The 16,162-nt window shown below is 41.2% G+C and overlaps 1 protein-coding gene across 2 annotated transcripts; it reads left to right on the forward strand.

Annotated features, from left to right (window-relative positions):
• The first annotated feature begins 1,938 nt into the window (after positions 1 to 1,938).
• On the forward strand, positions 1,939 to 13,074 carry DNAJC5G (DnaJ heat shock protein family (Hsp40) member C5 gamma). 2 transcript variants are annotated; one of them, XM_070932163.1, is made up of 6 exons: positions 1,939 to 2,003; positions 6,659 to 6,777; positions 8,729 to 8,942; positions 9,092 to 9,245; positions 10,908 to 10,991; positions 12,244 to 13,074. In XM_070932163.1, exons 2-5 carry the CDS (start codon positions 6,665 to 6,667, stop codon positions 10,985 to 10,987), a joined length of 561 nt encoding a protein of 186 aa, XP_070788264.1. In that variant the 5' UTR covers positions 1,939 to 2,003; positions 6,659 to 6,664; the 3' UTR covers positions 10,988 to 10,991; positions 12,244 to 13,074. The 2 variants fall into 2 exon arrangements, with proteins under 2 accessions (XP_070788264.1, XP_070788265.1); XM_070932164.1 differs by lacking the exon at positions 1,939 to 2,003 and adding an exon at positions 2,152 to 2,439.
• The last annotated feature ends 3,088 nt before the right edge of the window (positions 13,075 to 16,162 follow it).

Consider the following 16,162-nt stretch of genomic DNA (forward strand, 5'->3'; position numbering starts at 1 on the left):
TTAACATACAGTAAAAAGGTTGGTGCAGGTAGTCCTCGATTTATGACCACAATTGAGCCCAACATTTCTGTTATAAACTAGGGAAGCTGCTCTCTGGAGTAAACTGAAAGTTCACCTGGTTTGGATTTGCAATTTGTCAAATCCAAAGGCTGTTAAATATCCATGGAGACATGATACATCCAGTCATCCAGGTCATGGTTATCCCAAAGATGTTTCTTCAGCTTCTTTAAGATGAGAAGCTAAACGTCTTTTAAAAAAAAAACCCAGAAAATCCAGTCGCCTCTTGAAAAAGCACCTTTGGGACAGTGGTGAAATTCAAATTTTTTTTATTACTGGTTCTGTGGGCGTGGGTTGGTGGATGTGGTGTGGCCTGGTGGGTGTGGCTTGGTGGGCAAGGCAGGGGAAGGATACTGCAAAATCATTCCCACACCACTCCAGGGGAAGGATACTGCAAAATCTCCATTCCCACACCACTCCTAGGGGAAGGACATTGCAAAATCTCCATTCCTACCCCACTCCTAGGGGAAGGATATTGCAAAATCTCCATTCCCACACCAGTCCAGGGGAAGGATACTGCAAAATCTCCATTCCCACCCCACTCCAGGGGAAGGATACTGCAAATCCCCATTCCCTCCCCACTCCTGGGGGAAGGGTATTGCAAAATCTCCATTCCCATCCAACTCCAGGGGAAGGATACTGCAAAATCTCCATTCCCACCCCACTCCTGGGGGAAGGATGTTGCAAAATCTCCATTCCCACCCCATTCCAGGGGAAGGATACTGCAAAATCCCCATTCCCTCCCCACTCCTGGGGGAAGGGTATTGCAAAATCTCCATTCTCACCCCACTCCTGGAGGAAGGATATTGCAAAATCTCCATTCCCATCCCACTCCGGGACCAGTCAGAGGTGGTATTTGCTGGTTCTCCGAACTACTCAAAATTTCCTCTACCGGTTCTCCAGAACCTGTCAGAACCTGCTGGATTTCACCCCTGCTTTGGGACGAAGGCTGTTACCATGTTTCCCTGAAAATAAGACCCTGTCTTATATTTTTTTAAACCCTGAAATGAGAACTTGGCCTTATTTTTGGGGAGGTATTATCATTCTGGGGCGCTTGGAGCAAGAAGGGGCTCCTCTTGCCATCTTACCTGATTTGCAGCTCTGTCTCCCTAACCCTAACCAGAGGAAATGGCGGGGACCAGCTGCGCATGCGGTTTAATATTTTCAGTAAGGGCTTCTTTTCATGGGGGGGGGGCTTATTTTAGTGCATGTGCTCAAAAGCCCAATTGGGCTTATTATCCGGGGAGGTCTTATTTTTAGGGGAAACAGGGTAGTAGTTTTGATTGTCCACCCATGTTAAACCAGGGTTTTAACCACGACTGAATAAACCACGATTGGTTGAATTCATACACTGTGGTCAGCCAAAATCAAATACCTATAACAGTAACAGGAGTTGGGAGGGACCTTGGAGGTCATCTAGTCCAACCCCCTGCTCACACAGGAGACCTGTACTAGGGGGATTCGAACCGCCAGCCTTCCTGATTGACAAACTTAGTGTCTTAGCCACTGAGCCACCTAGTCAGGCTGAACTATAATAAAATGCCAAGCTACCAAGAACAGTCTCTCTCTCTCTCTCAGCTTGAAGCAAGAAAAAAAAATCTCAAAAAAGACTTCAGCTATACCAGTGTTTCTCAACCTTGGAAGCTTGAAGATGGATGGACTTCAACTCCCAGAATCCCCCAGCCAGCGTTGCTGGCTGGGGGATTCTGGGAGTTGAAGTCCATCCATCTTCAAGCTACCAAGGTTGAGAAACACTGACTATACGAAGAGCGTGCGAGCTTCTTACCCGACGTCTACGACGTACGAGCTCCAGCGGAATTCCTCCCGCGGCGCAAACTCAACGCTTGGCACGTCTTTCATCCAAGCACTTCCGCGTTTGCGCACTGAGCACCCTGAAGGCCGGTCGGGCCGGTCGCTTTCCGTGAGCGGAAGAAACGAGCCAGCGGGTAGGTGGGCTCGAGGGCCGGCCGGCGCGCGCGCGCGGGCGGGCGGGGTGGGGTTGTGTGTGGGGGGGTTGTTAATCAGCGAGTGGCGGAGGGAGAGGTGGCTTGAGCGTCCCGCTGGGCCTTCTCTGAATCTCCGGGGGGGAGGAGGACCTGTTTTTTTTTTTAATTATTATTACTTTTTTTCCCCCTTGTCCGCCGCGGGACGCGCGCCGTGCAGTTTAGGGAGTTGCAAACTGAGTCCGTGGGGTTTGGTTGACGGGCGGAAATAATAGGATTTTCTGGCAGCGTTAGGCCCAAGAGATTAAGCGAGCGCCTTACGAAGGAGTGACGGTATAGCGGCTTCTGGGCTGTAGGTAAAAGGTAACAGTAGGCTTTTAAAGGACGCGACTGAGGAGAGAGGAGAGGCGGATCCAGGGCGAAAACCCAGGAAACCCAGGTTTGTAGTAGGATGAGGGATTGTGGCTTCCCCACCCTATGGCTGACGAAAGCGAAAGTGGGAAAATGCCGCTTCTACTGATGGATTGTTTGATTTACTTGATTTCTATCGCAATAACTTGGCGCTGAAAGAACGGATTTAACAGGTCAGATGTTGTGAAAGTGAAATGGAGGAAGGTGCAGGTAGTCCTCGTTTTATGACCACAATTGAGCCCCCAACATTTCTGGTGCTGTGCAAGGAGACCCTGCCAGAGCATAAAAAAACAGGAATCAGATATGAAAAGTTTATTTATTTGCTTGATTTCTATTGCGATAACTTGGAACTGAAAGAACGGATTTAACAGGTCAGATGTTGTGAAAACGAAATGGTGCCATGCAAAGAGGAGGAAGGTGCAGGTAGTCCTCGATTTATGACCACAATTGAGCCCAACATTTCTGGTGCCATGCAAGGAGAACCTGCCAGATCATAAAAAAACAGGAATTGGATATGAAAAGTTTATTTATTTGCTTGATTTCTATTGCGATAACTTGGTGCTGAAAGAACGGATTTAACAGGTCAGATGTTGTGAAGATGAAATGGTGCCATGCAAAGAGGAAGGTGCAGGTAGTCCTCTATTTATGACCACAATTGAGCCCAACATTTCTGGTGCCGTGCAAGGAGAACCTGCCAGAGCATAAAAAAATAGGAATTGGATATGAAAAGTTTATTTATTTGCTTGATTTCTATCGCGATGACTTGACGCTGAAAGAACGGATTTAACAGGTCAGATGTTGTGAAAGTGAAATGCAAGGAGGAAGGCGACCTGCCAGAGCATAAAAACAGGAATCGGATACCAAAAGTTATTGAAGCTGCAAACAACAGAAGTTTAAGATGACCTGGTGGCGGAAGAATAGAGTCTGGTAAATGAGGGGTTTTCCAAGACTTTTTTAAAAGACTGTGGAACCTGTTTTGGAAAACAAAAAACCCCAGAACTCCTGATCAAAAAAAGCAAAGCTCCTGTGATAGAAAATTGCCTGTTTTGGTAAACTTTTCTTTTTGTTACTTTATTCTCCAGTGGAAATGCCATGGAACATAAGTTTGAAAAACTGTACCATAAATTATGCCTTGGAGCATAATTTAAATAGTTCTTGACATGGAGAATGAGCCAGGAAGCAGGTTGTCCAGGAGGAACAGGCACTGAGACTTTCCATTGCTGTATAATTTACTTTAAGAAGAACAGTTTTATAGCTCATCTATTTTCTTTTCTTTTCTTTTTTTTATTTTCAACCTATTATGAGTCAAGCCATTGCCTATCTTGCAACCAAAATATTGAGCTCTCTATGGAGTTGGTGTAGCAAATGGGGAACTTTGCATATTTTTATCAGTGTAATGGATAAAACTTTCCAGTCTGTAATTACAATTTAGAAGCTAATTGCAGTTTAATTATAAAGGCTACATAATAACTAATCAATTTGAGATATCCTGAACAAGCAGGTTACTCATGGAAATGTCTGATTCCTTTGGGTAGTGCCAGCAAGAAAGGAAATAAAGATTCGGCTGTTTTGGTGCATCCCCTTTTCTTACCAAACTAAGGAGGGCTGATAACAGAACGATGGATGTTTTATTTTGTGTTAATTTGTTCCTTTAAGAAATTCAGCTATCAAACATAATCTCTTTCAGCATCTTTATTAGGTAAATTGGGCACTGTTTAGATCATTGAAGGTTGGTTTATGATGTGCTTATTTCTATTCTTTGTAATCTTACACAGGGAATAATGGAAGAAAATATCTTCTGGAGAGGTTGCTGTTTGTCAGTTTTGGGTTTTAAAAAATCTATGTATATTGAGAATGTAATGGTTTTGGAAAGTGTGATATGCAGAATCCCCACTTAGTGGGAACTTGCTATTGTTTAGGTGCAACCTAGCAAATTTGTTTAAGTGCTAGAAATTTAAGTTTGCAATTCAGTCTAGATACGGAAAGTAGATTATTTTATTTCCTAAATAGACAGGGCCTTCTCCAGGAGTAAATGTGAATTGTTTAACAGGAGACAGGAAATGTTTTTGGCATGCAGGATGCAAACATAATTTTTTGAATTGTTATTGAGGACACCTCTATTTATTTAGGCAGCTTTACAGAAATAACATTTCGAATATAGAGTGCAGCTTTTTGCATAAGTCTCATTTGGGGATTTGTACAAGTTCTCACCAATGTGATCTACTGTAATGTATACTTTTATTAAATAAAACTATGGGATTTTTAGTAGAGGTTTACTGTATATTGACTGCTCTGGAATAAATGAGGAGGAGGAGGAGGAAGGAAGGAAGCTCCATAGCCCTATGTGGAGATCTCATGCAGTAGGATGATTATGATGATGATGTTTCTCAAGTGAGACCCCTCGAGTGATAGGATTGATTGTATCTGTTCGGGACACACTAAAGCCTCCAAACAGAGAATGCCTTGTCACATTGCTAGTTGTGTTTTTGTTTGTGGTGGCAGGGAACAATTTGAGTTGTGCTGTATCTTTTCTTAAAGAGGTTGTTAAGATAAAGTAAGCTCTTGAGGTTGAAAACACACACAGGATGGACCTAAAGGTGTATTACTTCCTTCTTTGAGTTTTGAAACTGGAGCTGTTCTGGAAAATGAAGTCAATTGGAAAGCTTGTAACTTGCAGATCTTGATTTTCTCTCTCCACAAGCTTTTGAAACCGAGCACCAACATTTTATAACTTTGGTTTGAAGAAGAAAGGATACCTATTTCCCAGGAACTACTAGCAGAATTCAATGCTGGCTAATGGCTATTGCAGAAAACTCACCCAACCCTATACCTGGTACAGGACAGCCTCATTCCATTGGCATTTCAAATGAAATGACTCAGCCTTTGGGGGATTAATCTGACTAAGACATTCAGTCTTGCAGAGCCTGCTCAGACTGTCTTAACTTTGCTGGCTTGGTAGCACAACAGAAGGGCCTTGCTGTGTACTACGAGGGAGGCTGGGCTCAGAAGAAAATCCTGATTTAAACCAGGTGAAACTGCAACACAGTACTTGGAGAAAAGCTGAGCCACTGCCCTGCAGGGTTAAGAAACAATATCCATTTTGGCCCCAAATAATAACCATTGCCATAAATCAGATCAGCTGCTTCTGTTGATTCAGATGGCCATGTCATTATTTTCTCCGTTGAGCCAGTTCAACTGAGGCAGAAAGACCAAGGTTAGAACCAAAACTGAACCTTGCCCAGTTTTGTCATCTGGTTCTACGAATAAGCACCCTCAAAGCACCAAGAAGATCTGAAGCCTTATTTGAGGATTAGGCAATGAATTGAAGGTTTCTATTCTTATAGCTGAATGAAATGGGTTTCAAAATGCACAGGTTCAGTGACTTAAGGCAAAGTTTTTATTTACCAAAGAGGGAGGACAAAACATACATACCTTCCCTCCTGTTGGCCTGCATTGCTTTGTACAACCAGCAGGGCAAAACCTGGCATGGTTATTGCTTCATATTTTTCTTCACTTTCTGATGAATAAGGTATCTTCTTTCCATCCTGCTTACAATCTTTTTTGGACTGTTGCCTTCTGGCAGAAGATACAGAACAATTAAAACTCAGACCACACGTTTTCTGAATAGTTTATATAATTGCTATAATTGCACTCAACAATGAACTAAAGGGCCACCATCAGTGAGCTGTTGGACAGCATTACTTGGTCTGTTGTGTGGATGTTTGGGTGGTTTAGGGGTGGGGAATTTGTGGTGGGTGGGAGTGTGTTTGGGGATTGTTATGTGTGTTGGACCTGGTCTTTGGGTGTTAAGGGAATTTCGTTGTATGGGTATACTGTGTATACACGTACAATGACAATAAAGTAGTTATTATTATTATTATTATTATTATTATTATTATTATTATTATCTGTTTACTTGGCAATTTTTCCATTTTTTCTCCTCATACCAAGGCAGTTTACTAAGAGTTATAGAATTAGGTTCTGTTGCAATAAGGTTTCTTTTCTCATCCTTTTAGCAGACTAAGATATAATCCTCAAGCAAAGGATATGAGCAAGAGTTCTCCACAGCACAAGATACATACCCTGAATGTTACCCAGATTCTTTGCTTCCTTCACAATGGGATGTAGAGCAGTTATCTGCACCCCTGTGTAGCAACAGACATTCTGATCAATAGGCATTTACTCTCTTTTACAATGACACCCTTTTTGTGCTATAACTCAGCCCTTTGTGTTGCTGCTTAATTTAGAACAAGATGGCGGAAGGAGGCCGGCCACAGAGGAAGATGTCACGGGCTGGAGAGAGCTTATACCACATCCTGGGTTTGGAAAAGGGTGCTTCCCCAGAAGACATCAAGAAAGCATACAGGTCGGGTACCTATTCTGTGTTACTTGGATTGGGTTTTAAGTTAGCTTTCCTTATGTCCAAGAAGTTTGACTTCACATGAGTCCCCTTGCTTTGGTCCTTTTGATAGTTGGAGGCAACCAAAAAACTGCATATAAAACAATGAACAGATAGTCATAAACAGAGAAAGTGCTCAAGAAAGAAGCCAAGCAGGGAAACTTCCATCATCTAGCATCAGAGGTCTCTGATAACCCGTTAGCAAGCTAGCATTGCTAAAATCTGTGGGTATATTTGCATTTTACAATTTACATTTTACATATTTACAATTTACAAAATTGACTACCATACTCTTGGTTAAGGTGTTAAATAAAAATCAAGTTTCTGGGGTGCAGAAAATGCATTTTCTGCTATTCTACTTATTAAGGATTACACTTTAGGACAAGTTACATTATTCTACAGGCTGGACTTCTGCAAGGTAGTCTTTCATCTAGTAGTCCTGGGGTATCAGCTGTATGATGATGCAAAATGCATCTGTGCCCCTAGAATGGCACATGTTATACCTTTGCTCTGCAAACTGCATGCAGAAACAGCCCCAGTCTTTCAAGTTTCCTTCCATGCATGGAGGCGAGCTCAACTCCTTTGGCAGGCAGCTCTTTCAGGCAGCCCCCAGAGACAGAAGCAGCTGAAACCCATGCAGAGAATGGAGAGTCAGTGTGAGAAGGTAAGGAATGTATAGTGCCCCAGCCAGGTGGCAGAGACCTGTGCAGGCTGCACATAAGTGTCTTTTTGCTCAAGGGCTGAAAATCTTAACTTGGCTTTTGACAGGAAAGATATTCAGCTCCCAAGTGAACACCCTGCACTCCTTACCTGGGAATCCCCTTAATGAACCATGCAGCTATTTAATGAAAAAAACAGGAATGGTGAAATTTTGGTCATTGAACAAAGCAGTCATGTGGGCAGTTGTCTCTCTTAAAACTGTTTTGCTTTGCAACTGAGATTCTGGTCCCAATTGCTGTCATAAATTGAGGATTATTTGTAAATAAAAAAAAATTAAAAATCATCCTCCAAATCATACACATCACAGCCATAAAAGACTTCTGAGTCCTCTTAGTAGATCATATTGATCTACTAAGTTGGTAGATCAGTGTTTCTCAACTAGGGCATCTATGTTCAACTCCCACAGCCAACACAGCCATTGGTGAGAATTCTGGGACTGAAGACTATACATCTGGAAGTTTATTTAAATTTATTTTTTTACTTCATTTTACTCCATACATTTACTCCATACCAACCATTCAGTTTGTATGGCTGCCCATCTTACCAACTGATTCTAGGCATCAAAAAGAAATTAAGTATATAGTACAAAAATTAAAATACATAGCAACCAAAAGTAAATCACATAACATAATCATTAAGTCCACTAAGAAACCAAAAGGACCTTAAATATACCCATCCTGCATAATAGAATTGGTTAGCTAGAAACCATTTGGGAGAGATGGTTCCTCAAGTAATCTAATTCCAAAAGGTGACAACCAGCACCTGGAATTGAACCAAAACCCACACTGGCAACCAATGCAGTTCAAAGAAAATAGATGTTGAATCCACCGAATAACTTGTGCTGTTGCATTCTGCACCACTTGAAACTTCCAAATGCTCTTCAAGAGCAGCCCCATGTTGAGGACATTGCAGTGGTCCAGATGGAAGATGGAGTTGCTAAAACTGAGTCACCCTGTCTACTGATGGTATTTGAGGATTCTGCTGTTGCCCACAACACTTTTTTCTAAGCCATTTGATTCTAGAGCCTCTTTCTGTGACCTGTTACTGGTCTTACTAGAAGACAGAAGGAAAGACTATGAGCCCAATCAATAGCACTTACTATAGAAGGAGCTGTTGACTTCCCTGAGCTTTGATGGCTCATAATCAGGATGTTTGCTGATGTGGCTTAAATATGTATTCCCACACCTTTCTTCCCCAGGAAACTGGCTTTGAAATATCACCCAGATAAGAATCCTGATAATCCAGAAGCAGCAGAGAAGTTCAAGGAGATCAATAATGCCAATGTAATTCTCAGTGATGAGAACAAGCGACGTCTTTATGATGAATACGGCTCCATGGGACTCTACGTGTCCGAGCAGTTTGGGGAAGAAAGTGTGAAGTATTACTTCCTCATGTCCAAGTGTTGGTTCAAGGTAGGTGGCTCATAGAAGAGGAACAGACAGGTTTTTTTTTCCTTTCTCCAGCTATTTTTTTTTCTGCCAGCTATTACTCTGACAATGAGTGTCTGTTATTGATTACTTTTGAGAGGAGGCTAATTTTGTCATTTGCACCCCTTTTCCAGACAATAGTAGCGTGCTGTAGCATCTTTACATGTTGCTGCTGCTGCTGCTGCTGCTGTTTCTGTTGTGGGAAATGCCGCCCACCTGAAGATGATGAGTCCTACAAGTATGTCAATCCTGAAGACCTGGAGGCCCAGATCCGTGCAGAAGACAATGGTGAGATTGTTAGGGCAAATACTGGGATGAGGGTGGACTTCAGTTTCATGCACTTGCTGACCCCCAGAGCCAAGGGAAATGTTAGTGGAGTTTTTGGCATATGCAGCTCTTTCTCCTCCAGAGCCGCGGTGGCGCAGTGGTTAGAATGCAGTACTGCAGGCTAATTCTGCTGGCTGCTTGCAATTTGGCAGTTCAAATCTCATCAGGCTCAAGGTTGACTCAGCCTTCCATCCTTCTGAGGTTGGTAAAATGAGGACCCAGATTGTTGGGGGCAATATGCTGACTGTGTAAACAGCTTAGAGAGGGCTGTAAAGCACTCTGAAGCGGTATATAAGTCTATTTGCTATTGCTATTTCTAGGGTATGTCAGATGCAACCTGTATGTCTCTTCACATGCACAGAGCATGTTCACATGAACTCTGCCCTTTTGTTCCCTCATTTCCTGTCTCCAGGGACCTCTTGCAAGTACTGACTTCTTGCTAGCTTCTGATCTCCAGGAGATCAAGTATTTAGCTGGCTGGGCCTATTAGGCAGAAATTATTTAACTTCTGCAATTAATGACAGGAAGAAATCAATAATCTTTTTCTGCTGGGTTTTCTGCTAGTTTTCTGATTTAATAGGAAAAATGGGAAATATTCTACACAGACTATGCTTTGTATGACTGAAAATGGCATACAATGCTGACCCAAACTTTTTCAGTGATTTGAACAGGAAGTACACAAAAAGTATCTGCATTAAGACAGAAGTGTAATGAATGCAGTGTAAATCCTCATGTGGTTTGCTCATACTTTTTACATCTCCTCAGAATGTGTTGATAAATATTCTTTTTTACTTAAAGAAATCGGGGGGGGGAGTAAAAACTGTACAACAGTACAACACTTTGGCTACTGACATTGTGGGTGTGCCATCCCTGAATATTTTAAAGAAGAGGCTGGATAGTCATCTTCCAAATATAGTTTAATTGGTTTTCCTACACGCAGCACAGGGTTGGACTAGATCAGGGGTGTCAAACTCAAGGCTCTTGCTTAAATCTGGCCCAGAAGGCCAGCCTGGAAATAGCAAAGGACTGGCCTGCGGTGCCTCTGGCAGCCGAAATGGGGCACGGGGGTCCTCACATGCCCCCCCATGCCCCATTTTCGGCCTGGGCGGCCTGCAGCACTCTGCCAGCCAAAACGGGACGCAGGGGTGGGGCGCAAGGCCCCCTGTGCTCCATTTTGGCCGGCAGGGTGGTACAGGAGGTCACCAAGGCCGAAAGCGGGGTGCAGTCTATCCAACATAGTGACAGAGTGCCAAAATAAAGCCTATAATGGAGACTTTGCTGATTTTCTGGCTACAACAAATGAAGCAAAAAATTATATCTAATCTAGACATACGTTTATAATGTTTTAGATTTTATGTTTCATATTTTTATCTCGTGGTTTTTTTGTATCAAAATGTAATGTGAATGTTCCATACAATAATTAATAATCAACCTGTAAGTCCCCTGTCCCCGTCCCCCCATTCTATTAAGTTCAGTCCCTCTCCCCTCCCCCTGTAAGGTAGCCAATCTCAGGTCTAGGGCACAGACAAATGATTACTGTTAATGGAATGTTGAGGGTTGTGTTTTCCTCCTGTTCCTCTGCTTCAAACTCACAAAGCTGAGTGACTATGTTATCTTCCGTAGGTGGCGATGCTATCCGAATGCAGCCAACAGCAAATACAACATTGCACACTACAGATGAGAATCAGTCCCGCAAGCCATGACCTTGTAAGCACGGCTCGATCACTGGTGTGTGGTGGGAAAGTCATGGGGAAGCTACAGGAGCCTTTTGGCAGCTGGTGTCTAGATTTAGAAGGGTCTAAAAGAAGCTTTTTGCTACTAGAGTTTGTGACCCTTTTCCTCACCATCATCTGCTACTGTGAAGCAGTCCCTTCAGTGGAACCCCCTCTGTTTTCTGAAATGTAATACACCCTTGGCTAGATCTAGGATCTTTTTGCATCAAGGACGAGCTTTTTCCAGAACATCACTGATCTGGGGAAGAGCTGGTGGGTTAAAATCTGCTGTGGAATGGAACTCTGCTGCTTTCTGTACTAATACAGGTAGTCCTCAATTTAGAGCCACAACTGAGCCCAACATTTCCATTGCTAAATGAGACGTGTGTTAAGTGAGATTTGCTCCATTTTACAACCTTTCTTGCCACCGTTGTTAAATGAGTCATTGCAGTTAAGTTAGTAACACGGTTGTTAAGTGAATCTGGCTTCAGCATTGACTTTGCTTGTCTGCAAAAGGGCATCACATGACCCCAGGACACTGCAAGTGTCATAAATGTGAGTCAGGTGCCAAGAATCTGAATTTTGATCATGTGACCATGGGGATGCTGCATTAGTTGTAAGTGTGAAAAGTGATCATAAGTCACTTTTTCCAGTGCTATTGTAACTGAATGGTTGCTAAATGAGCTGTTGTAAGTCGAGGACTACCTGTACTACAACCTGAGGATACACACTCAGAAACTTACTATTGTAATGACTGGGCTTGTTCAATACATTTTCAGAGAACAAATCCCTTGCCAATCAAAGGCCATGTGGATAGATTGAGTTGGCTAGTTGTTGCTCAGTTCACAAAGTGATAGTTACATGCCTGAGATTTACCTGGAGGATTGATGCAGCTGACTGCATTGGAGATGGGCAAAGTAGAAGGCGAGGGAGCCATGGCCAAAAATACCTGCAGCAGATGCAGTCATTCCTCATTAGTAGCAATATTGATATCTGCTTGGGCGGAAATGCTACTCTAGACAAGTCTCTATGGCTAAGGCCACCCTGAACAATTGTCTCATTTTATGTGTCGGTAGTTGCTTTGGCTCTCTCTTTTATTTTGGTGACTGATCCACTGGTTAGCACTGGAAGAGATTATTTAGAAGAAGAGGAGGCATCCTTTTCTCCAGATCACGAGTGCTGTGCACAGACCAAGCTTTCTATCGTGCTCCTTCTTTTCTAACCTCACTTTCTCTTCCCTCCATCAGAATTCGGTTTCCAGTCACAGCACAGTTCCTATTCCAGCAACCATTCCAGAGACATCCTGCCCAGGTCTGAATTACCAATCCTTTGGACTCTGGACAGAGAGCTCCCTCTCCAGTTGTGATGCTGTGCAGTGACTTTGGTGAGGGTGCCTGAATGCCTGCTTCAGAGTCATAAATCTTCTCAGGGAACGTGGCCACAGGCATACTCAGACCTTGCAAGGAGCTGGTTTGAAGGAAAGAGAGACACTTTAGCTCCGCCTCTTTAGGCCCAAGGAACAGCTTCCCCTTCTCCAGCAACAGAACACTTCTTTGTTTAGCCTATATTCCCACAGCAATGAAGGAAAAGAAAATGGATGAATGTTGCCAGCCTAGCAGTTTTTATCCCCAGTCATTCTTTCTCCTTCCAATCTTGGTATTTTGTCTTTTTAAGCCAGCCATATTGTGCCCTTGTCAAAGCCCAACTCATGATGGAGGAGGGGATATTGGGCTCCCTGCCTCCCAGTGCCAGGGAGGCAAACTGCCCTGCTAGGGCTGTCCCCTGGCAACTGGGACTGCTGTTTCTGACCTATGCATTGGTGCCAAGCTGCATTTCAGGGTGTAGTGTGAAGTATGGTGGGATTTGGAGTGCCTGCCTGGTAAGTTGGTGTTGCCCATCATCTCCCATGATGAACTGCTGCTCCAGAGAACTTTAGTTGCTGTGTAGCATCCTGCCTCTTAAACTGCCCTGAATCCTTTTCTGTGGGGCAGTACTGGGCAAGGACATTTTTCACACTGTGATTTTAAAAAAAAAATTGTTAGGATTTTATCAGCACAATTAAATATTTCTGAAGGAAAGAGCCGGTTTTTTATTCATGTTTCCTTAGGATGTATTCATTCATACATTCCTGGGAATATTGGGGTAGGTCTTATGTACTTTGCATGCAATCTGCTTGGCCCTTCAAGGACATCCTAGTTTTCCCTGTATGCTGGAATTTTTTATTAGAACAAGGCAAGTAACAAATTATTATTTTTAATATATTTGTGGGCTGTATTATGCTATTTAAGGATCAATAGCTGGCCTTGAAACCATACCAACAATTAATATTTAATTTGCACATTAACTTGGATGGGAATGTATGTTGAGTTCTGTCTTAGATCTATCCTATTCAACATTTTTATAAATAACTAGGCCCTAGAGAGGAATAAATGTTGGGGGGTACCTTGGAAAACAGAATCAATATTTAAAACCATATTTAAATATTGATATTTAAATGATCAAGAGCTCTAAATCAAATTACAAGAAATACATAGCTATAGATCAAAATGTATATAGCTGATAGGAATGGTCATAAACTATAAGATCAGCAAGTGATACTATAGAAATTTGTTTTTTGGGTTTTTTTATTTTTTGTCATTAGACAGCACAAGTTGTAAGGGCCCTTTCTCTCTTGCACACATTGGGGTGGAATAAGGTGCCCACAACAGATAAATAATGGCAGCAGGAACCATCATATGTGAGCCAGTACCAGTATGTAACAATTCAGGCTTCTGAGGAGAAGTTTGACTTCCACTCTTCCATGTCTGACCTGTTTTGCTGCAGTCATCTTTTATTCTTTAAATACTTCAAGATCATTTTAAAAGACACTCACATAGGAGATGAAGCTAATTTGTTTCATTGCCTCAGAGCAGTATTTCTCAACCTTGGCAACTTTAAGATGTGTGAACTTCAACTCCCAGAATGCCACACTTTGAAAAATAGCCAAGTTGAGAAATCCTGCTCCAAAGAATGTATCTTAATCATATGAACTCTTTGACAATAGAATAGAAGCAGAGGTTGAATTATTGTCAAGAGAAGTATAACAAATGGATATATGTATGTACAGGAACTTGAACTTTTGAAATTGTATGTTTTTATAATTTAATTACAAATGTGCGCTATTCTAGAACCTAACATGCTTGACCCAGCCTTGCCTAAAAACTGCATAGTCTCTTCAGTCTTAATGGTATTATATGGCTTAAGAATAATTACTTTGGAACTAATTTGACTCCCTGCTTTAGCAGAAAAATAAGTATTAAGAAGTGACTATTCTTCACAGTTGGGAGAATAATAAATGGGTCAGGAAGATATAATCAGATACACATTTTTGCTTTGAGAATCAGATCTAGGTCCAAGCTATTCCAAAAAATGTTTTCTTTTATATATCTTTTTATTAACAATCTTTTAAAGAATAGAAAAAGCTAACATAATCTAATATAAAGAAAGAAAAAGAAATCAAAGAGCGGTGCAAGAAAAAAACACATAGAAAAAATGTAAAGCAAACGCTTAGAGAGGCTGTAAAGCACTGTGAAGCAGTATATAAGTGCTATTGCTATAACTTTACCTGTATGGTTACAACATACCTCTCTTCTTTCTATATCTATTCTGTTTAATCATCAAAACCATAAATCATGTCCATTTTTTCTATTTCATGCAAAAAGTCTGTAAGGGATTTCCAGTTAGCAATAATTGTAGATATTTCTTTTCCCTAACCAAAGAAGTGAACTTAGTCAGTTATATCATTTTTACCAACCATTCCTCCATTGGAGATAATGCCAAATTCTTCCCATCTTTATGCATACAATAATCTTGCTGCATATATAAAGTTCCATGTCTTTTCCAACCCTTTGTCCATCAATCCCAAAAGAAAAAAAAAACACTGGTTTCAATTGTACATTAATCTTTTAAGATTATCTTAATCGATGTATGTATTTTAATGCAAACATTTCTAGCTTTTTCTTGCATATCCCAAGCATACTCCAGCCTCTGTCCATTGCACCAATATCCTGCGGTGTTTAATAGAGATTATTGGTGATTTTTTTGTGCTGTCCTGGACATCTGTGATAAAATCTTCTGTTTCTGTTGTAAGCTAAAAGCCTTTTAGCTGCTGCACTAAATCCACACAAATCTTTTCTAAGAAGCCTTTCCAAGTATTCTAATCCCATGTAGCATTTCAGTGGGATGGATTCAGTCAGTGGGTGAGTGCTTTTCCTGCAGAAGCTACCAAATCCATCTTTTGGCATTTCATTTAAAAGGATAATAAAGTAGCAGGGCTGAAAAACCGAAATCCTGGAGAAGTATGATCCATCTGAAGAGGCAACAATGGATGGAAATGATGTGTTTCAACCTGATACAATTAACAAATGTTTGTATAGGTATTAATGTTTTGTTTTTTAAAAAAATATATGCAGAAAGAAGAAAACCTATACAAAAATAAAAGTGTCCTATACTAAACATAATTACTCAAATGTTTATTCCATCCATCCATCAGGCTTTACAATTGAAGTCAGCTTACATTTAAGCCAGTTAGTAATAAAAACTTTGGGAAATATAATTAGTAATATATAGCCAATTTTCCAGTTGGTCTCTCCAATAAAAAGTTTATTCAGATAGAAGCTTAAAAGTATTGTGCAATTAGCAGAGAATACTTTCCTCCCAAACTACACAACATCCATTTTAATGAGTAGGAGCACACAATATTGATTTCTGTTTCTTTATCCTAAAGATCCCAATTATTTTTAAGCAGCCTTCTCGCTCCAACCCCAGTTGGAAACCATCCAGATCTGGATTTTGACTGCAGGAAATCCTGTTTGGAAGGCTCCAGGATCTGCAAAGCTGGTTTAGATATTAATGTTGTTAAGACTAGTTGGTGTGATTCAAAGCAGTGGCTTTTTAAGTATCCTTGGCTAATGGCTATCAATTGCTTTGAATGTCAAAGTTGTAAGACTTGTTTATTTTGCAAAGTATTTACAAAAGTTACCTTTAAGTCTAATGTAATTTTACATGTTTCTCCTTAATATTTTGATGATTCATTTTGAATGTTGAGAAGAGTATGCTGCTTAATGTGTCAAGTACAATCAAACCAAAAGCCAACAACTTAATTGCACTTGCAAAAAAAAAAGAAAG

Source organism: Pituophis catenifer, unplaced genomic scaffold (assembly GCF_029215685.1).
Source record: "Pituophis catenifer annectens isolate HBS135680 unplaced genomic scaffold, rPitCat1.0.hap2 SCAF_1, whole genome shotgun sequence".
In the NCBI taxonomy this organism is placed as follows: domain Eukaryota; kingdom Metazoa; phylum Chordata; class Lepidosauria; order Squamata; family Colubridae; genus Pituophis; species Pituophis catenifer.

What these genes read in the sequence shown, in the direction of transcription:
- DNAJC5G (XM_070932163.1), top strand. Translation starts at nt 6,665, where the DNA reads ATGGCGGAAGGAGGCCGGCCACAGAGGAAGATGTCACGGGCTGGAGAG. An exon ending in TGTCCAAGTGTTGGTTCAAG is followed by an intron (nt 8,943 to 9,091) that starts GTAGGTGGCTCA and finishes CCCCTTTTCCAG; the next exon opens with ACAATAGTAGCGTGCTGTAG. An exon ending in GATCCGTGCAGAAGACAATG is followed by an intron (nt 9,246 to 10,907) that starts GTGAGATTGTTA and finishes TATCTTCCGTAG; the next exon opens with GTGGCGATGCTATCCGAATG.